Source organism: Mastacembelus armatus, chromosome 23 (assembly GCF_900324485.2).
Source record: "Mastacembelus armatus chromosome 23, fMasArm1.2, whole genome shotgun sequence".
NCBI classification, from domain to species: domain Eukaryota; kingdom Metazoa; phylum Chordata; class Actinopteri; order Synbranchiformes; family Mastacembelidae; genus Mastacembelus; species Mastacembelus armatus.
In genome coordinates, this window is record NC_046655.1 from 13,094,250 (window position 1) to 13,117,545 (window position 23,296).

The 23,296-nt window shown below is 41.4% G+C and overlaps 1 protein-coding gene across 1 annotated transcript in view; it reads left to right on the top strand.

The window, feature by feature from the left end:
* The window catches only part of syt1a (synaptotagmin Ia), a 62,967-nt gene that overhangs the window by 34,806 nt on the left and 4,865 nt on the right, over positions 1–23,296 (top strand). The window contains exons 3-7 of the mRNA XM_026326937.1: positions 6,601–6,773; positions 9,538–9,654; positions 14,489–14,656; positions 15,975–16,142; positions 19,011–19,128. Coding sequence (XP_026182722.1) covers positions 6,601–6,773; positions 9,538–9,654; positions 14,489–14,656; positions 15,975–16,142; positions 19,011–19,128 — 744 coding nt within the window. The remainder of the gene's footprint in view (positions 1–6,600; positions 6,774–9,537; positions 9,655–14,488; positions 14,657–15,974; positions 16,143–19,010; positions 19,129–23,296) is intronic.

Genomic DNA, 23,296 nt, shown 5'->3' on the forward strand with positions numbered 1-23,296 from the left:
CTGGCCAACACTGTCAGTCCCTCTCGGTGCTGGCATTCAGGCGTGTCCTGGTTTAAGCTAGAAATTCAGAAGTGAGACCGACTAAAAGACTTTGTGGCACAACGTGAGACAAAGCTAAAGGAAGAATTCAGAAAGATTTGCCGGTGTTTTAATGTGTCTCAACTTGTTTGACTTTGTGGCTGCTCACAGTCAGCAGACAGCCAAGTTTATTAAAGGGGATTACAGTGGCGGCTCAACAGAGCCGTTGGTCTCTGCCTGCCTGCTGCTCTGGCGGCCAGCCTGGTTATCTACTCTCTGCCCTCACTTCACAAGTTTGTCTGCCATGAAACAGCATCAGGGGCTGCTCAAACTAAAGCCAGATCAGATTCAACCTGCACCAGCTTCCCTGAGTCTTCAGTCCACAGAAACAGGGTCTCCTGTCTTCTCACCTCTGAAGATATCTGAAAACATTTTAGTGTCATTATCCTGTGAGAAAAAAGATTATTTCATTAGTTGATGGTTAGATATCTGGTACAAATCTCTGTCCTGGGGCTTTTGAACCTCTATTTTCTTACGTAAGGATTTTATTCATAAATTAAATCTTCCTGTTAAACATCAATATCCATCCCTAGAGAGCTTTGGCGTGAATCCCCCTTTACTCTGAGGCTGAATAGACAGTGGTGTCCACTTTTTTTTATGCTCCATAATTAGCTGCTCTACTTTTCTTTGTGCCCAGATATGACAGTCACTGCTCTTCTATCTCATGTCATTATTACATCTATTGTAAATCAGCCTCATGCTCTGTTAATGTAGTGTTACTTCAATTCATGGGGTTTCCTGTGAATGCATTGTGTTGATGGGTCTGCATTTTCTGATAATAATCAGAATAATGGAGCAAATGGAATAGAAATACCTAATTTAACCGAATCACAAAAAAGTAGACCAGCCCATTTTAAATTACATCCTTTGTGGCATAAAAGGAGAAACCTGCACATAGGATGGCTGAGTCCTGTTTTCATTATCATCAGCTCCCAGTTATTTTTTAGTGAGTCATTGTTGCAGAAAGCTGAGATGCTTACTGCTGCAGTGTTATTGTGTTTTAAACACACCACAGTAGGGAAAGGGTGTGAACAGTGGTGCTCTCATAGGCTTAACAAGATATAATGTCAAGGTTAATTGACCAACAGAGTCCTGTCACATTGGATTAGTGTGTGCTGCTAGAAGTGGATATAACCCAGATGCAGCATCTCACACACACACACACACACACACACACCACCACCATTTAAAATGCATCCATCAAACTCTGTTCAGTTCATAAAACCTTTCTCTCTAATATAAAGTGCTATGTTTTACCAGGGATGTAGATGAGATTGAATGCAGCAGAACTCCTTTTAATTACAGAACAGAAACATCTTTCAGAGCTCACATAAACCCTTGATATAAATTTGAAGTATTCTTCTGTGTAACTAGGTGGTAAAATTGAATGCTGATCACATGTAAAGGTAGGGAGTAAGTATTAATGAATATAAATGATTTCTCTTCTAAAAGTGATGAATCACCTACTGCAGGTTATAATTCACTCATCATTTTAATCAACCACTAGATTCCTGCATGTAATAACTGCTGTAAACTGCAGCATGTCTTTGCTGTGTCACAGCTTTTTATCATTTACACTAAACTCAATAAAGCCCCTGTGGGTTGGGGTGAGGGTTAGGGTTATCTGCCAGGATCCCAGTACTAGAGGCGTAATTCTCATTGTGATGTGAACATGCATCGATAAAACAATACATTCCAGTAACACTGTCCTTTTCCATTTGTCCCCAACCCACCACTCCACCGTTCACACAGAAGGTGGGGCAGACTTGACTTGGTAAAAATACTAAGATTAACATTAACCCCCCCCTCTGCGATACTGAACCATTCATACTGAACAACGAGGTGATAAATTGGTGCATAACTCCTGCCTTGACTAGACAGTGTAAACGGTATTTCAGGAACTGTGTCTGTTATTGTTACACAGACACAGTTTTACACTCTTCTCTCTCTTCATGTCTTCGGAGTGACTTTTAGAAGAACTGTGGTATCTTTAAAGGACACAAAATGTCATTCAGTGAAACTTGACTTTTTGCATTATGCTGAGGTTGCTGTTTCTTTGACCTCACTGCACTGCTCAAAAATGATATCTGATAAGCTCTTCTTTCTCTGAGAAACCAAACCCAGCACCGTAGAACATCAGAGACAAAATCACTGAGGTTTTGCAGCAAATGATCACTGGCTAAATACAGATCTGTCATTCAAAACTCTATTAAGGCTATAATTCATTAGATTTAAAATTCCCACTGGTGTACCCGGGAATACTACTAAAATAGCCTGTGTTCTAAGAGGCAATATGAGTTTGATAATTATTATGCAATGTGAAATTCAAATAAAGTGCGCTGGAGACTCTAAAAAGCACACAGAACTGTGCAAATAATGAGTGTGCAGTGTGTAGCAGAGAATTAATGAATGCATGTGGTGTCTTTATCAGCTGCCAGGCGGCTGTGCCGTTTGTGTAATGCACACTGGCATGAACCCTGGATCAGAATAAGCAGAGAATGGATGAACAGACTTGAGTTAGGTGTACATTACCCAGTAAAGAAACAGCTAATAGGCTGGGAAATTGTTAAAATACATTATATTTTGACACAATAAGTTTGTATAGTGGAACATTGTTAGTTTAGGCGAGGCACTTTGTTTGCATTAGCTCCTTGCCATTAATTACTCTGCTAATGCAATGTTTACCATTGCAGTTACCACCACCTTTTACCTCCCCATGTGCTAAGCTGCTGTTATTGTTGCCTTTATTAAGCGTTAATGTTCATGCATGTGTTTATTAATGGAGATTAGTTAAATCATCCTAACCTTTACTGTTGCTTGGATTCTTTGAGAGCTCGCATGAGAAAGAAATGTCACTGGGTGCAGCTCTCTGGTATGTTTTTAATAGTTTTGGGACCTACGGTACAGATCATAAAGATAAACCAGAGTCTCAGTTCACAGAGAACATAAACATAGTCAATATCCAGATTTCAGTTAGGTTAGTTTGAGTCTATGGGATTTGTGGAAAATAGCTGAAACATAGACTCAGCAGGCTTATTAAGTTTTATTTAAATAGCTGAAAAACACAAATTTGCCTGAAGGGGTATAAATATGTTCACAACATGTGATGTCCACTATCATTACAGCCTCTGCAGAAGAAACCAGCTGTAGAAGGAGATTATGTCCAGTATATGTCGCTCAGACTGTGTAAAGTACTCCAGAGGTTACCCTTGTTTGGGACTCTCATTTTCTGCCGTGCCATTTTGATAACGGTGCTGAAAAATGACTTGAGCCTTGAAGAACAGCAAACATGGATTTCATCATGCGCGACCCAGCCATTAGAGAAACCCCATTTTCCATGCCGTGTCACATGGCGGAACAGGAGATAAGTGCTGGGAGTTGAAGTGCAGTGCGCATGCTGGCAATACTCCCTGTCGCTCTCTCTTTGACTTTCTCGCTCTGTTTCTCTCCCGAGAAAAGACACTCACACAATGTAGTTAATTAGGGGATGCTTTTATTGCTTTCTGGGACTCAGGTTCCTTTAATTAAGGAACACTGAAGTGCCTTTCACTGGAAGACATGTGCTTGATGAATGAGATAAGGGCTGGTTTCATGCACTGACTGTAGTCACTGTAACTAGCTAAATGGCATTCCATTAGGCATTTTGAGCATTGATGAAATATTGGAGTGACTACAGAGTGACATGAGCACTTTCAGCTATGAAATTGAAATTTCACTGTATATTTATTTATTTTGATTTCTGTTAATCACTGCTTCCATTTGGAAAAAAAGAGGTAACTGCTTATTTGTGCACTTTGCCAGCTTGAAATGCAAACCTGTCAAATCTCAGACCGTCTCCATACCTTCAGTTAGCATTTGCATGCACAGGATGTAGCTGTTTCAGTGCTGAAATGCACCTCAGTGTGCTCAGAGGGCCCTGACAAATACTCAGTTTATTCTGGGTAGTTTTTCTGAAGGAAATGCTGTCAGGTTTGGGTGGCTCATTGTAAACGAGGCTCATCCAGTGTCACCTCCATTACCTCACCCCTCTGAGGCAAAGCCAAAGCTGTAGATCCTAAAGTTATTTTAGAACATCACTCACTGTTTTTCCTTGGAGGAGAGTGCTTATTGATTTTGTCAACAGAGCATCGATTTTTTCGCCTCTCTCCCTCCTGTCAGACCTCGGTAAAGAAACCCCAGCTGAATGCTGGTGAGCAAAACCCCAGTGTGATAGACTATAACATACTTTTATGTTTTGATGGGCTTTTCTGGAGTTTTTCAGATAAAGTCTTCAAGGGACTGCAGCTTGACCTGGTATTTGTTAGCTATTGGTTTGTTGGATTTCTATTTCTTAAGATGAGCCACAACAGAAACTGGGTTTGTTTTGTGAGATTTTTTTCTTTCTCATATATTTATATGTTTTTCTGTATGCTGTATGTCCAAAATGGCCTCTCAGACTAGTCGATAAGCGTTGACAAACCCAAAAACGTGTTCCTAAAATTGGCTCATTTGTCTCTTATTCTTCTCTATTAAAATGAGGGGTGGGCTGCCAGGTGTTGCAAAGTGGAATGAAGGGCTAATGATTATGGATGCTGAAGCCTGTTGTGGGGTCTCTCATTATTTTCAGCCCATCTGGACTTCATACCGTCTCTCCGGTACTTAAAACAACACACTTCTCCTTCCATCCTTAAGTTTGTGTGTGTTGCATACATGGTATGTGTGTGTGTGTGTGTGTGTGTGTGTGTGTGTGTGTGCACCAGAAAGCAGTAGCCGACTGCTGATTATAGTTGAGATAGTTGTCACTGTGTTTGCACCTGGCTGTTAGAGCTGTCACTATGTCGCCGAGCTGAGTCTCTCACAGTCTGTAGGTGACAGAGTTGACTACCGGTTGTCCAATTTCTCCAGTCAAGTCCATACGCTAGGCCAACAACATACTGTCATGTGGAGGCAAAAACAATGACTCACGTGTCACTCACGGCAAATAGCGTTTTCTGATTTATCTTAGAAACCGTTTTAATCATAAAAGCAAACTGAGGACAGTAGTCACAGCACAATGATTTCAGTTGGCCGTCAAAAGTATTACAGTTTTTACAGTCTGACTGTAAAATGTTACTTGAATCGGATAGTTTGTTTATTTATTTCTCCATCAATGTTCTGCTGCTTAATCAGATCCAGGTTGTGTTTAATGAGTAATTAACGGTATAGTTGATCCTGGAAAAAGGATGGTTTGGTTCTGACTCCACCAGATCACATATACTATAATTCTCATGGATCATTCAGACATACCTTAGCTAATTTTAGCATTGGGATCATTTATACATAGCAGTTATGTTGGCTAATATTACAGATTTCTAAAAAATAAATCCCCCTAAACAAAACAAAATCAATCTGGTCACTTTTAGCCTAAATCCTGCTCTTAGTTGTCCCCATTGTTAAAAAGCTACATCAATATCAATTCTGTTTTTTTGCAGCATCCAACTTAATTTCAGTTGTAGCTTTATTGAATTTGTAAGTGGAAGAGAGCAGTAACATGTCTGCCTGCAATGTCTTATGGGAGACTCTTGGCTTGTGCATTGATTACAATGGCAATTAGGAAGTAGGTCTGACAATCAGATCAGCCATCCATTGGTTTTGTTCAGGGGCTAAATAAAATGATCAGTTGGTTGATTATGATGTTGTCAATGCATTTAATTTATTCATTGCCATCAGGATGAAAAGAGAAATTTAAAAAATGTTTCACCTGCTCTACTTTTAATATTGTTAAAGAATATTGTGATATGCAGCTAGTAGCTACTGACAGAAATGTGATAGAAAAGTTAATGAATGCATGGACATTTAAATAATTCTAGGCCCTATCATCCCCACCACTTTTTACCTGTAACGTCAAGTTCATCTGAGCAGCTCAGCTTTTAAGAAAAGTATGTCTTAAAGCAGCCTGCCTTTAAGAATTCATACAAAGGCTTAGATGTCAACACAAAAGACTAATTTTCTTCTGTTCTTTAAAGGTAATGTGGGAGCTCAGAGCATGCGAACAATTTGTGTCAAACCCTCTAATCCAGGATGGTTTTACTGCTCCATTGGCTTGTCATGGTCATACCTCTGTTAATGCCTCTTCATGCACAGCCTGCAAAATTACCTCCACTCTGCCCCAGCAACTTCCATGATGCCAGTGACTGCTGTGAAAGTGTCGGCTGTCTGAGAATCTTTTTTTTAAATGGCAAGTGGAAAAATGCCAACATCTGTTACTTCCACAAAATTGGCGAAAGTCGTTCAGTCAGGTCTTGTCCTGCTAGTCAGGACCAATCATTAGGAGTCTGCCACTTTCTGACTTGGGCGCTGATCCGGTGTCCCAGCTCTGCAGGTGCCCACATTTTCCTGCTTGTATTTCACCTGTCAGTTGTTATATTCACTACTTTTTGGAACTTCAGCTCAGATGATGCATTGGCCAAGTTCACTTAAATCTTGTTTTCTTCTCTTCAAGGTGCAGGTTTATTTTCTTGCAGAAGACTAATCCAGACTCTCTCCCATTTGTTGTTTCCCCAGTGCCATCATGGGCCATTGTCTCTATTGCCTTTGTGGCGATCATTCTGGTGTTAGCATGCTGCTTCTGCATCTGCAAAAAATGGATATTCAAGAAGAAAAACAAAAAGAAGGGCAAAGACAAGGGCAAAAATGCCATCAACATGAAGGACGTCAAGGATGGAGCCAAAACCGAGGTAAAGACTTTAAACTATTGTTGTTCATGTTCAGAAAAACAACGCTGCTAATACATGCTAATTTGATAACATACTGCCAAATCATTTTGTTTTTGCTGTATCTTCTGTGCTATGGTGGAAGTTGACTACGATGTGTCTTGAAATACTGTATGTCTTTAATACACTCACTCATGTTTAGTTTTTTGCTGTGTTTAAAATTTTTCTTTTTATAATTTTTAGTCTTTCTGATGTAAAAAAGAAAATTGGACTCTTTCAGTATGTTATTTCACTGCAAATATGGCTCTTAAAACCTTCACATTCTTTATGCAATAGCTAATATTGATACTGAATTTTGTTAGTTACACACAGTATCACTTACGATATTTAACCATATAATTAAAATAAAGGAATTCAGTGTAATTACAGGAGAGTTAATGAAAGTCATTTAAATGGCTTCAGACTGAAGAGAGTCTGTGCTTCTCTCTTCTCCTACTTTTCTTTCCTGTGAGTGTTTCTTTTTGTCATGTAAACGCCTGCTCGCGTTTTGAAGAGTGCCAGTAACTTTTGCCGTGTAATGAAGTGGTATCCACCCAGAGAAATGACATCACCGAACGATAAACAAATGTGAGGGGAATTCACTGAAACACTGGCTTTCAGCAGTAGAGGATGGGACGCTGTGAAATGATGACACTTTAAATGGAGTTGGCATATTAATTGTGCCAGCGGAGCATCATTATGCTGCTGCCCTTGATGGAAACAAGTACGAAGTGTGTTTCATTTGCTGCAAAACCTCTGCAATCAGAGGTGGATCAGAACTGTAGACGGAAACTGACAGTGTTTTCATACTTCATTTGATGTACTTATTGTAGGAGAAAGCTTAAATTAAGGCTTCAGTGTTAAAGGCTCTATATGACAGAGAACAGTAAGAAGCTGCAAGGTCGCTCAAATAGCTGCAGTGCCTTACATTACTACGTGGAGAGAGGACAAGGTTTTCCATTAATTTCCAATATTCTCAGTTCCTTTGTACAATCCAGTTTTATTTTCAAATAGCTATTAATCAAAATAATCGCCCTGAGTTATCAGTCACCTTAATAACTAATCTGTAAGATCGGTGAATCTGCCACTTCCAAGGCAAGCGGTCATTTCTCCTGGTGTGCCCAGACTCTGGTGTGTTAACTCCTTTGTGTGGTTGTTTTAATTTGTGTTTCTTCCTTCTATGTCCTCCTTATCTGTGTTGTGTCTGATGACTGTTCGGGATGGTCACTGGCGGTAGGTTCCCAATTGCTGTTGGATCTTCTTAAGCCTGCTGCTCTGACGTTTTTTTTATAGCCTCTTGACAACAACTTACTCTCATAGAACCAAATATATGTAACTATGCATACAGTACATGTATATCTGCTGTATATATGTGTGTACAACCTGCATATACACATATATATGTATGAAAAAACACTGGGTGCGCATTGACAAGGTTGAACCACACTGATTTTTTTTGTGCCAAGCTAAAGTCTCCTACCTTTTCATTATTAGTTTTTTATTGCAAGTGTGTGGCAGCAGACACATATAGAATGACTGAGATGCTCTAACAGTAAATGTTATTTTACAACTTACGGTGAAAAAGAAGCTTATTTGCATTCACATCTGTCTGTCCAGATGAAACAGATCATGCTTTTCCGGGAGCAAAGATGCACAGAAGTTGGATTCATCTCATAAAATACACATATTATTTCCTCAGTCATTTCACCTGCTCCGCTTTTCCCTCTTCATGTGTCAAAAAAAACCTTAAAACTACTCGCAAAAGGCAGAGACAAAAGTGGCTCAGCAGAAATGACCTATGACCTATCAGTGTTGTTCAGCCTTTGGCTTTCACATGAGCAACTTGACAAACTAATAGGAGCAGGCCCCGATGTACATTACAACCCCCTGTACCAACACCTGTCCACCCACTGCTGGCATGACGCTTCTAGCTACCATTGACATAGAGGTTAACATTAAAGCTTTAGGGGTATGATGACAATGTGACTGTATGTCTGAGGGCGTAACCAGACTTGGGAATGGGGAATCACACGAGAGCACCGGTTTGTTCGACAGAGAATGCCCTGCATGCCTAACAAAAGAGACATCTTGGAAGGCAACTTTTGATGCTAAATGAATGACCTTGAGAACTAGTCTTTGCCTCTTCACTCGCATGTTGGTCTTATAACAAACTCCTCCACCCCACACCTCTTGTGTCCCCACCACCACCTGTCCCCTCACCTCAGTGCCAGGCTAGCGAAAGGCCAACTTCACTTCTCACTCTTTGCCACTTCAGACTCTTCCCAGTTGATATGTGTTTTACCAAAGACTTGATCCTCCTGAAATAATGAAGGGAAATGACTTTGATCTTTTCCCGAAGCATCTCTCTCAATCCTTTTTCCTGTCGTCTTTCTTTGTGTCTCTGCCCTCTCCCTTTCTTCCTCTAATGCCTGCCCACTCTCATCTCTGGCACCATCATTTGATCTTTCCTCCCTTTAGACAGAAACACCCAGAGAATGATAGAAAAGCATCATCAGGGGACGAGGTCCGGGGCTTTAGTGCATCACAGAGCATGTCCTGGTGTTAACTGCTATGGTGTTTTAGTGCTTGCTTCCCCCGTTTCCCCCTTATACGTCATAAAACAATTGGCAGCTTTTACAGGAGTAGGTCCACTGGCAGGACCTAGGCGGGGAACGGCTGGCTGGGTGCTAGCGCCAGCGACAAACAGGCGACACTGACTCTTGGTGGGTGTCTCCTTCAGGCCTTGAAGGATGAGGAGGATGCGGAGACAGGGCTGACTGAAACGGAGAAAGAGGCTGAGCCCAAAGAGGACCAGAAACTGGGCAAATTACAATACTCCCTGGATTACAATTTCACAGAGAACACGGTAAGGATCTGCTCTCCAAATCTGTGTGTGTGTGTCGTTTTTGCAAATGGTCCTCCCTCTCGTAAGTATGGTCACACCCAACCTCCAGAGATTAATCAGGACCAAACCCAGGTTTTTCACAACATTCTGCTTTTGTTACATTACCATCGCTGTAAACACGGTTCTGTCACTGACGCTTGAGAGCAATCTCACAGGCAGATAATGGTGGTCAAGTTTTTGGATTAGCCACTGAGCCATTTAAAAGATGCAGTACACTGTTGGGATTTCATTCATCTCTGAATGTGTTTGTTTCTTTCTGCTTGATTGAGAACAGCCCCTGCAGATATCCATCTGCTTTATTTTTTCCAGCGACTGAGTTTTAAAAAGCAGAATGAGGAAGCGCATCAACTTCTGGCGCCAGATGTTGTGTGACAGATAATAGACATGGTGTGTGAACACAGTGCTGTCCCTCACTGGGCTCGCTAACTCCCCGTTCTGAACAGAACTGACAGCCTGAGATTTGACGGTAACACTAACTGCTCCTATACCCACTGACACAAGTACATCTGCCTCATCTTTAATCAGTGCAAAGATGCTTCCCTGCACTCTGTGCCCCTTTCACTTCCCAATAATCAATCATTCAGAGCACTTGACCTGTATAGCATTGATCAGTACACAGATTACAGAGCCAATAATGATGCTAATTCAAAGCTGCAGTCGTCCGTCAACCAGAACTTTATTTCTTTCAGAGAGAAAAAGACAATATATTGAGTCATTTCGAGAAAAGGGGATATTATGTGGACAGTATTAGATTTCACAGAGCTGATCTGTCATGTAGTACGAGGCAGTGACAGGTCTCTGTATGAGGTTCTTGATTACACTGGTAATAAGCTTCACGGTGCAGCTAAAGTGGAATGGATGGGTGACAGTTTTCATGCTTTATGGTAGTGACCTCAGAGAAGCCAGGCTCAGCTCACTGCCACCTCTGAAGTTAAAGCCACTCACAACAGGAACACCTGAACGCCCAAGGACGCAGCCATTCACCTGACCCACTTTCAGCCCAGTGACAGACACAGTCCAGAGGCACAGTGGCCTTCAGGAATTTTTTATTATTTTTATTTTTTTCACTCCTCAGGCCTTGCAAACAGTGTGACCACTATGAAACTACTCAAGGAGAACAGGTGATTAGTTTCATGCTTTGGCTGATGGGCTCCTTCTTAAAGTGCATGGCTGTGTGGGAAATTTCCATTTTTACTAAATAAGTGGTGACTCTTTCTGAGGGGGCAAGGCAGTATTGACTGGTCTTGGGATAATTTTGCAGTAAAATATTATGTTTGATCACCTGGTGTGTACTTGAAAGTACTCAGTATATTGTCCCATGATGTCTGTGTCTAAACACCATGTTTTTATGTATTTTCCCAAAGTAAACACTTCAAGGTAGAGTGCTAACCCGGCCCTCACCGGCTGTGAAAATCATCTATCATTGCACAGCTTCTCCTTTCTCTTTGTAGGCATTTATTCATTACATGAATAATACTTACTTTATGACCCACAATGGCCTATTTTGGTGCAGGTGTTTATGGACCTCTGGAAACCTACAGTAGTTTTTCTGCTAAAACAACAACAAAGTGTCATCAGTAGGCTTCACAGACAGGACATGCACACTAATTTATTTAAATCTTATAAACTATGGCAGATCCTGCTCTACACACCACTAATTAATTCATTGTATTTAGAAGAGACTGACATCCTACGATGGACTAAAAACTCTGTCTCTGTATGTTCGAGGGAAATGCTGGAGTGTGTACTATTGAGGCAAAAGACAAAAGCTCAGGCTAAATGGGAAAAGACGTCCAGATTAATGTCAAGTCCTTGTGGCAAAATGTCACAGCTTTGTTTCTGTCTGTTAACCACCACAAATGGCTGCAGCCCCTGGTGTTGATGGCACTGGATTTATACACTAATGAGACGAAAGGTTTTGTAAAAGATCCAAATCACTCAGCAAGTGACAGCGTGCCTACATGTGGCATATACACAGCAAATGGACCACAAAGAGCCCTCTCAGCACAGCAGGAAGAGAATTATAATGTCATTCCTACTTTCAACATCATTACCATATTCATTGCTCTTTCTGCAGGTCCAGAGCAGGCCTATTGCATTGTGTCCAGTCCCAAGATCTGAATTTAAAGCCCATTATCCAGGCGGGATGAGTTTCAAAACATTCATATTATTTCTTTTTTATTATTTATTTCAGAATTTCTCTTTGACATTTCATTTCACACACCTTAACAATGGTGCAGTAAATGCTTATCAGGTAAAGGCCTACTGGTCTTTCTTAAAAGCGTGCATGTGTGTGTGGAGTCGCACAGCGGGGCCGTGATGCAATGGGACAAAAGCCCTCCCAGATTAGCTGCCAAAGGCTGAATCACCACCGTGTGTCCGTTCTGGTCAGTGTGCTGTTCACTGGACTGAAGAGTAACACACAAACAGAGAGGGGTTAATACCAACAGCTTTCTGCTGTGATAGGGCCAAGTCCTTAGCTAAACACAGACGCCCACACAGATGTGCAAACACACAGCCACAGTTGTTTTTGTTTTTAATGTCACGGCGTGATGGTCCATTAGTCAGTTGTTCAAAATTTTAGATAGGTTGTTCCAAAAACACAAGCGAATCTGTTTGGGTTTTTCCTGTTAGCTACACAAAACAAGCTATTTGAAGACACCATCTGGAGACTTCTGATGGGCAGCCGTCACGTTTATTGTTTGGCTACGATTATTGAAGAATAAAGGATTGACGGTGTTATTACAGTTCAACCTGAGGATTTAAATATGGTCAGCATAGTCGATGGATTTAATTTAAACCACAAAAGTGAAAAGTCAGGGATCACCAAAGTCATTAGGATTCATCCTCTGGGCTCCATGGATAGATAATTTGGTTAAGCCAGTCAATCTAATAATTAATGAGATATTTCAATCTGGCCTAAGTGGTGGACTGACCAACTGACATCCCTAGAGCGGTTTCACCTTGTCCAGTCTGTGCAGACTGAATGGGCTTTTGCCTGCTAGCAATTTTGAAGACATTACCTTTGGCTATGGGAACATCTGGCTATTATGTTTTATTACATCTGTAGCTGAATTGATAATGAGAATACCATGCAGACATGTAGGCTACATGCTGTGCATAGAAGAAATAGAACTTAAAATGAAATGGTAGCAGCTGGAAGGTTACCATTTAACACCAAATTACTTAGTTATTGTAATTGAAGGGGTCACGTCTTCCACTTCGAGAAAATGAGAAGGTCTAAGTGAATTTTGTAAAAGCGGAGTGGAATCACAGTTGGGGACTAAGTGAAATTTAGGCAAACGCCATTTATACATAATTTTCCTACAGACGTCTGCTTGGTTTGATTTTTGAGAATTTAGAAAAACCTACTTCAGCGTGTGATGTGCCTGTCAGGTTTAGGGTTATACAGCATCAGGAAAGGTCCAATTACATATCAACACTTCCAACCACTTCCTGCTCTTATCTGGTCTCAAGCATCGGTGCCTTTTCAAACATAGATGGTGTGACAGGCTGTATCTGCCACAGACTGTGCTGATGGACAGGTGAAAATCAGGACAGCATGCAGGGATGAATTGCTACACTTAAAATCCAAATGCTGCTTCATAGCCCTGCAGTGCAAAACACGATTAGACTTAGGTTCAGGTAAATGGCAGCTAGAGTAATTGCACATCTTCCGTTTGTCTGCTGAGGTATGTGACTGTTTTACAGTGACTGATCCTAAGTTACAAGCAAATGTGCAATTATAGAAATAATGTTTATGTCAAAGTACTTATTTTATGTCAGGAAATCATGACAGGATCTCATTTCAGTATTTGTAGAGTGTTATTCAAGGTAATGTCAAGAAAATGTTGTGCATAACCTGGGGAGTAGTTCATTAATCTAACGTGTTCCATACTTTTCATTGTGTACTCATTGTGTGTACTCGTATGCAGCCTATCTGTGGTGTATTCACAGAACATTAACCTTGCATTATCAACACTACACACACACTGTCATTCCACTCGCCGCCATTCAGTGCAAATCTGTCGATACTTGCTGTGCCCAGGTATAAAGTGAAGTGTAAATGCACATAAACTGCATAAATTGTCAGTAACGTAGTTGGAAAGTATTTACAAAGGCACACAGCAGCAGGGTCTTTTAGCACAATGGAGACGGCAGCACACAGATTTACCTGTTTTAGCTTTTAGATCTGCTCAACTACTGGGAAATGTTAGTTGTCTTTAAAATTAACTGGCAGCCATTGTTGCCCAATTTATTTACCACTACATCACTAGTAACACCACACAGTGAACTGATGAAGCTCCTGACAGCTGTAGAGCGCCATGGCTGAGTGCCCTGGTCAGCCTCCAGATTGCTGTGTGATGGCTGCCTGATAGGAAGTTGATTGACTGACTGGCTGGGCCTCTTGAGAGCCTATTGAGCAGAGCCTCTGACTGGCAGGTCAATCAGGCTCCCTGGCCCCCCATTGTGATTATCAATTATCAGCCTTATGTGAGGAGAAACAGTCCTCTCAGTCCTAGTCTGACACATGGTGACCTTTATGAACTCCACAGCTATAACCTTCTAATGGTGGTGCCATATCCAATCAAAATGACGCTGGATCATTTTAAACACCATTATAAAGGACTGATTAATAGTTACATCAAAAGACAAGACTTAGGAATCCAGTGTTCTTACCTATTTCTAGACATTTCTATAACATACAGGTTCCCTGTAAGAACAAGACTCAAGTCATGATCATATCCAGTGATCAACAGTCTCATCTTTCCTTAATTTTCTGTTCCTCTTTTAGCTCATGGTGGGGATCATCCAGGCTGCAGAGCTGCCTGCTATGGACATGGGTGGCACATCTGACCCATACGTAAAGGTCTACCTGCTGCCCGACAAGAAGAAGAAGTTTGAGACCAAGGTCCACAGGAAGACCCTCAACCCTGTCTTCAATGAGCAGTTCACCTTCAAGGTAACCCTCACCAATGAAAGTTTAATTCATTTTGCATCCAACAAATGCTGTAAATATTTGTGCATTTGAGGAGCTTTTTGTAGCTAGAGATCTTTTGGTTCCACTGACAAACTGATTTGCATGCAGCCATGAATACTGGAAAGGTGTGGAGACAGCAACCAGCTGGCACATTAACAAGCTCCTGACAGAATATCTCTCACACACAGTTAGACTCACACACACACACACACACACACACAAACACACACACACACACTGAGGCTCGGTGTGATTGGGATTAACACAGGCACATGCACCACTACACCCTAGCCGTGCCTCAGCCGTAATGGATGCATCGCTGTTGCTCAGCAGTAGGGAAAGTTTTGTTATTCAGCCGAGAGTGAAGAGCGCAGGTGTTTGGTGTAAGTTAAGCATAATATGATGTGATATCCATATCTATACCAGGTTTATGTGTATTTTTATAATTCCAAATCTGTGATGCACTGTGGGGGGAAAAGCACAGGACAGGCAATTATAAGGAGCATTACAGCGTCAAGGATAAAAGATGATTTTGTGAGATAATGTCAAGGACAAACCAGTGACTCTTATCTCCCCTTACTCTAATTTTTTGTGTTTAACAAGCTGTTTCCATTTAATAACTTTCGTACCAAAATTGAAGGCAATCAAGGATCACAAGTACTGCCCCCCCCTCACCTGTCTTTTACTCATGCAGGCCTGATAACACCATCTGTCAGGGCGAGGGCTGGAAGAGTAGTGATTGATTTGAAAACCAAAGCACCCACATCGGCTTCCGCCCACTCCACAGACACACCAATCTGACTCTGCATGACATGTAATTTACTTTAGAATATCTGCAACACAAATTTTTTTCTGTCAAAACCCAAGTCTGATAATATCAGATTGAAGGCCCTGGGGCTGAAACCTTGAGTATAAAACTGTATATATAAAACTGAATATAATTTCAGTCTAATGCAGATACACCACCACATACATGGCCTTTAAATCAATGAAGAAACACAAGAGAATGATTTGTTTCCTGCAGTGAGTGGTTGAAAACCCTTAATAATAAATCATGTTTTATCACTTCAGCTTTTGACAACATGATAACTAGCTGTTGGTTTTCTCAAGAAGCACCAGCACTGACATGCTGTTTGGATGCAAACATGTGGGACACTGAACAAACTTGCTGAAATATCACAATATCTCTATGAACACCTGCACCTGTTAAATGGTTCGATATGAACTTGGGGGAACCGTAGATTTTGTGTTTGTGTTGTTTTTTGTTGGGTGTTGAATTTTTTCTTGTCATCTTGCTTAGGTCCCCTATGTAGAGCTTGGTGGGAAGACGCTGGTAATGACGGTGTATGACTTTGACCGCTTCTCCAAGCACGATGCCATCGGTGACATCAAGGTGCCCATGAACAAGGTGGACTTCAGCCACATAACGGAGGAGTGGCGGGATCTGCAGAGCGCTGAGAAGGAGGAGGTAAGGCTGGTGCAACATGCAGGCAGACACACACACACACACACACACACACACACACCAACAGATCAGTCACTCCTCAAGAACAGGGGAAAAGAGCAGAGTAGAAATGACTTCACAGCACCTGCCTGTTGTCAGATCTGTGTCAAAGATTTATTTCTACTAGCTGCTGATTCAGTAATGAGAGTATTTTTATTCCATAAGTAGTCACACAATGACTATTTTGCTGTGTTCAGCAAACCATTTGTGGTTGAACAACAAATCTAATGCCGTATCTGATGTAATCCATCTCTCCTGGAAATGTCACTTAATCACATGCCCACTTCCCCTTCAATTAATAGAAGTGTGACTTTCCAGGCAACAGTTCAGGAGATTCAATTTTCAGGGTAAATGTCATGGCATATAGTATGTGTTTCCAGGGCAACCACACTTTCAACATTACGGTGGTTTGCTTTAAAGGTTAATTATAGCAGTGTTGAACGGCTGGTGTTGTTGTTGAGTTGAAGGGCATCACTGTGCTTCCTTAGCGTTTGGTTGCACAACTGCACCTAATAATTTAATGCAATTATTTGCAGCTTGCAGGCTGAGCAGGGGGTGGTTGTCGAAGTGGACCGTGGGTATTGCTCCTTTAAATCTTGTAACTGTTATGTTGTTAATATTATTGCTATAAATGGTCTCAGCATTATGTGGTGCTGAATGGTAATTGGGAATGCACAGAAGTGACAACACATGATCCATTTGTTTAGAACTTTTTCAGATTGGGTGCACTAGATGGTTTGCAGAAATAAGTGTCTGCCTCAGTAGCTGAAAATTGCACCTTCCAAAGTGAAAATGACTCTATTGCCATGGCAGCGAAGCAATTGCACCTATTGGTGTTTTTTAGACTGTCTTGAGGTTGAAGGAACAGTTGTAACATTTTGAAAAATATTCCTAATACCTTTCTTTCTGAGAGTTGGAAGCATTAGGTACTCTTTCCTCTGCTTTATTTGAAGAGGTTATTTTAAGGTTATATATAAGGATCAGTCCAAAGAGCAGCCCACATATAAATCTATTAGCAGTGAGCTCAGTAAAAAGGAAGCAGAATGAATAAAATGTAAGATTTAATACTCCACCTGCAGACAGGTAGTACTTTCTGTTCTACTGTTAATGTCAAATACAAAGAAGCAGGTTGTAAAAATGCCCTTTCAGTTGAAAAGGCAGCACTTGGCCTTTCACTGGCCAATATTAAAGAAAATATTAAGGAGTCTGGTTACTGCTGTTGACAGGCAGCTCCCTGTCTCTGGCCCCCAGGGAGTATTTGTGTATTTGTGTTGATTACAACCCAACCCTGGTCATCAAAGCCAGTCAATTAGTGATTGTTGTTTGGTGCAGCAGCCAGTCAGGATCTTTAAATAAGTGATTGGGTGGGGCTCCTTTACAGTAGAAAACACATCGCAGATATTTTTCTGCATGAGGAGATGATAGAAACTTGATGACAGACTCCTGGTATAAGCCAAAGGTCGATATTCAAGTCCGATTTGCTTCTGATTTCTAATCTCTATTCAAAATGGTGACATGTCTAGCAGGTGTGATCCGAGAGAGATATTGACTGTGCCTGCTCCTTGTGTTGATTGGGGATATGGCCAGAATATGAAATCCCCTCCGTTCTGTGGGTGATAATGAGAGTATGTTGTGATGGTGATTTGTGTCAACTAGTGAATTGATTGCAGTACTTTTCCAGCAAAGTGAAGAGTGAAGAACAAAGGTGGGAGCCAATTCAAACCAAAACAAGAGACCAAATCCATAGTAGATGGCTGAAAACATGCACTTTTTGTACGATTTGATTTGCTGCGACACTGAAGCTGTGAAATGAAATCAGATGGAAGCTGCCCTTTGAAAGGGAACTTTGAATAGGTGATATTTATATTTTAAATAAATCTCCAATCTATGCGTCATATGTTTTAAACCTGACTTCACTCTGTGAGCTATACATTTTAAGTTTTGAATGCTTTTGTAACATATAGTGTTAATGCTCTGTTGTGACTTCAATAGTACTAGCAGCATATGAATAATATTTCACATCAATTTGAATTTAGTTAAACTGATTGATAACTATCATATTTATTCAGCAGCATCCTGGATGTGATGAAGTCAATCACTGTATATTATAAACTTCCCATAGCTGCTTTTCTTAAGTTAATAGCACAGTTGTTTTTGCCATAACCTTTGTCCTGCACTTGTTCTCTATTTTTCAGTCTTATGTCCATTTCTACAATGAGACAGCAAATCTGGCTCATATGAGGAATTACCTTCTTAGCAGCTTGTCCTGAAAACTGAATCACTAGACACCATCATGGTCATTAAATGATATGTGAACTCCAAATATTATTATTATTATTATTTTTATTTTACAGTTACACACCTGAATTATTTATGTTGATCTGTCTGTGCTTGTTGTGCAGTAGAAAGCACTGGGCAGAGAAATGTGTGCACTTAAAGCAGTTTCAGACACGTTTTCACCTGTTTTATGCAGATATGCATCCTGTCACTGTAATAATTGTAAACAGTAACCTGGTGTCAGTGCATCTTACTTTAACCTTTTACTGCTTTTCATCAAACACCCTGGTATTTGAAGGTTTAAACATTAAAGACTGTCTGTGTAGAGCAGAAATAAATAAACATCAGCACACTAAACATGGCAAAAAGGCAAACCCAAGCTTCATGTTTGCCTCACTGAACAATTTATGATGTGCTATGGAGGGGAATTTACGAGCTATTTTTTCCCCTCATCTAAACTCTCAGTGAGCCTCTGAGCATGTGATGCAGTAAATTTGGCTTTCATAGTTGCTGTTAAAACTGTTCTCACCTCTGCAATGTCTGACTCTCCCCCAGCAAGAGAAACTGGGTGACATCTGCTTCTCCCTGCGATACGTCCCCACTGCTGGCAAGCTGACCGTGGTCATCCTCGAGGCCAAAAACCTGAAGAAAATGGACGTGGGAGGCTTGTCAGGTGAGGAGGGTGTGCGTGTGTGTGTGTGTGTGTGTGTGTGTGTGTGTGTGTGTGTGTGTGCCCACTGACTTTCCCTCTGACAGGGCCTTTGTCTGTAATTATACACGCACTGCAGCACTCACTTTGCCTCTCCTACAAGGTTTTTTTTTTTTTCAGCAACCACCCAAACACAGCGCTGGTCACGAATACATTTGTCACAGAAAAAGACAGGTTTAACAGAGATTTTCTCCAAAACAAACTTCATGTTCTGTACAGATGTTCAGACCTGGTCAGACCTAATGTTACATGGACGACACAAGCAAACCCTAATTATTATATCATGCACTAATGAAGACAAAATAGTAAGAAATGCATGGACAAGGACAAATAATGAAACAAAGTCCTGCTGTGTTGTAGTGCCAATAACACGCCAGTGTAGGATAAAGATCAATAGCTGAAGAGTGTGAATATCACGTTTGATGTCATGGAAACCCAATGTGCCACTTGTGAGGGCAGAAGAGGGGGGGTGAAATCTTACATACAACACCAAAAAACAGTGTTTGTGACTGTAACACTCACACACTGAGTCAGTCAATCAGTCAAAGAGCGACAGATGTTCCATTTAGGGCCCGGAAGCATAATAGCTTCACAAATCCCAGGACCCTACACTAATCCACTGTGGGTTTGCAGACTTATCGTTAGTTTCCACACAGAACAGATTGAATGTTGTACTGTGAAGCAGAAATGAAGGAATCTAATTTTATAAAACTGTGTATTTCCTGTGGGGGCAAGTCAGCAATGTGGCCAGAGGTGTATGGTGGAGCCAGCTGTTGCACGTCGCAGCTTCAAATACAACCACATTTTAATTCACTACAATTACACTGCAAGTACAGAATCATGAGTGTATTACAGTTTGTCTGGATTTTAGAGTGGCGAAAATTATATTTTCTCTGAACATAAGTGATTTCCCTCAGAAACCTATTAATTGATAAGCCAGTGATCAGAAAATAAACATAGAAAACATTCGCTGCCTCCAGCCAATGTTCGTATTTGCTGCTTCTCTTATATCACATCAAACTGAATAGCTTTTGGGTTTTTGATTGGATTTTTTTCTAAACTTATTGACTAAATGATTGAGTATAATCTTCACTTACAGCCTTGAAGGATGAGATGCTGGTTTGCCTCAGATCAAGGCTGACAGTTACCAGAGAAACATGGTCGAATCTTTGCATGCGTTATGAGACCCATGTCCACAACCTGTCACGCCTCAGGATTGATATGGTCTGAGGCAGATTATGCCCGAGACTTTATTAAATCCATTCTGCTCACTCAATATAATAATGAGTTTGAGTTTTCCCTTTGTAATACTGATCAGTTATAGCATACACCATATAAACAAATAGCCCTGATTTCATCATTTGAGAGCTAGACGGGTATTGACTGGCCAGTATCTAACTTTTGATTACATCGCACACACACACACACACACACATGCAGTCCTGCATGCACAATCTGAGAGCACAAATCCAGACTCACACAATAAGTTACCCCCCCCCTCTCCTTTGACTTTCTTCTGTGGTTTCATTTAAAATTCCCCGGTGCACACTTACCTCCAGTCCCCGACTCTTTCTGCTACAATTACCATACACCTGGGTCCACTTGCTTTCTGCCTGACAGCCCAGTCTCTCCATATACGCCTAAACATCCAGCAGTACAGTAACACAGCACACATTAAAAGCTCGGAGCATCCTTCCTTCTACTAGACCAACACAAGCAGCCATCTGGCAGAAAAATGAACCTTCCCACTGCCATTAAATGCCACTGGCACTTACCTGTGGCCATTTGCATCGTGACATTGTCAGCATTTAGAGTTGTCAGTCACATCGATTAGCCAGTATTGAAAAGGTGTGAATTTGTTCACTGTGAACGCCATGTTTCTCTTTATAGACATGAGAGAGACAGTTTGAGACCATGTGTTACATTTAACTGGAGCAGATTTTATCTGTGTACATTCAGGCTGAATTATTAGCGTACAGTAATGCCACAGTACACGTTTCTAATTACACACAACCAGAATATCCTCTAAATTGCAGTTTGAGTTTTGATTTGTGCTAGTTGCAACTGCTTGTGCTCTGAGAATGGACTTAAAAGTGTAGCAGATGGATGAAATAATGGGCAGGTCTCTAATAACAATAATTAGCCTCCATCCACAGGCGGCTCAGTCAGAGCTTAAGGAGGAGGACAAGTAATTGATGGCCTGGCATCAGCCTTCTCCAGTATTGTCATCCTGTTTACCATGCCAAATTACGGCTCAGAGGAAGATGTGGGTATTATCATTAACCAATGTATAATCAGAAATAATTCTTTTGATTGGGTCCTCATGAAACATCCTTCCGAATCTTCCTCCGTGCTGCGTCTCTTACAAAAGCAGACATTTGCAGTACGACTGAGTTTTGTTGCTCCTCAGGATTGTTGCTACTTAACTGCAGTGATGCACCGAGCACCATGCTCTTTAGCTGTCGTCTCAAAATAATCCCAGCCTCATTACAGACAACTTATACTTCTCTCTACTTTAGCCAGCTCCACAACAATGTATACTTACAGGGCATTTCCATGACATCGGGTAGTAGGCAATCAGATTTCAAAGAGTCTTGTAACCCCAGTGAGTGCTGCATTTCACAGTTTAGCAAAATAGCCTGAAGACCAGAAAGTCAGTTTTAAAAGCCAGTAATTGCAGCAGCAGGCAAAGTCATCCAGGAGGTTGACAACTATTTCAACCTCCCACAGATGCATCATGTTATGTTGTGCAATGGGGCAGTAAATCTTTCACTTATTATCTGTATAAAATGCTGCATTTTACAGTCAAGCTGCAATAGACTTTCCTTGGCGCGGTGCACCATCAAAGGTGAGTCAGAGTCAAAGTGCGTCCAACACAAAGGTTAAGTGTCTGGAAACGACTCAGGATGAGGACATGTGGGCTTATAGAGGTAGTGGTAGAAAAGGTGTTTTGTCCCAGAAGGCTGTGAGGCGGCACATAACCAGGTAATGGGCCACAGTGGGGGAGGTTGTCAATGCACACAGGTGCCATGTCGGCAGTAATGAAGCCACATTGCCCCAACCTGGTGCTCCAGCTCACTATCTTGGCTGGTAGCTCTTGGCTGCAGGGCCTATTTCTCCCAGTCAGTAAGGTAAAGGTCCAGACGGGTCATCAAGATGATGAACAGCCTGAGACAATACAGCAGTTTGACGGTTATTAGGGAAACAGAACTTAGCCTTGATAGGTACACATTTCAGAGATGAATTACAAAGAGATGTCTAAGCTTTCTGATAATTAATGAGACGGCAGTACAATATCACAAAGAGCTCTATCAGATTCTGTGGAGGCGGTTTATGTGGGTCTGCTCCTCAGAGTTTTGCTGTTAAAGCTTTTGTTTGTGTGCTGTGCATGTGAATCACCAGTGAGTAGAATGTGTAAAACTAAACCGACAGTCACCCCTGGCTGCACCCACCATGGCAAATCCAAAATGATGGGAGCAAAGCTAAGATGACAGCCAGGCTATATTTAACTCTGTATTGGTGTTCATTTGGCACTTGCAGTAGCTATACTCAGTGAAATATTTGAGGAAGAAGCCAGTTCTTTCCTTGATGTAACATGTCTGTGTATGTAAAAACCGTCGTAGCTTGGCTGGTGATCGGCACTGCCCTCACCAAAATAATCCAAATGACTCCCAGCTGGCAATTATTCACAGCTTAAAATACAGCCTATTAGTTACCACTTTAACTGTAGACAGTTTTAGTAGCTCTACTTTGCAGTGGATTTGGCTTAGAGTGCGCCACTTAACCAGAAAGATGCTTCTAGTGTCCTGGTGGAAATGTATGGACCACTGATGCATCGCCTCATAAAGCCATGGCCAAGATCCAGGATTCAGATGAGTGACCTTAAGGACAGAGAAGACGAGCCTCTGTGCTGTACACATGTGAGCAAGCGCGCTTGCATCTGGAGCGCTGCCATTCATCCATAAAATGGGCGCGATTACATCCGTCTGGGATGAGACGGTAAAATGGGCCGGATATGAGGTACGGCAAGCCTCCGAAAACTCAATAATGCCAAACTCTCATCTGCTGGCCAGGAAGATAAGGGTGTCTGGGTAGCCGTGATGCGGCGCCACAGGTGTTTTCTTTTTTCCGG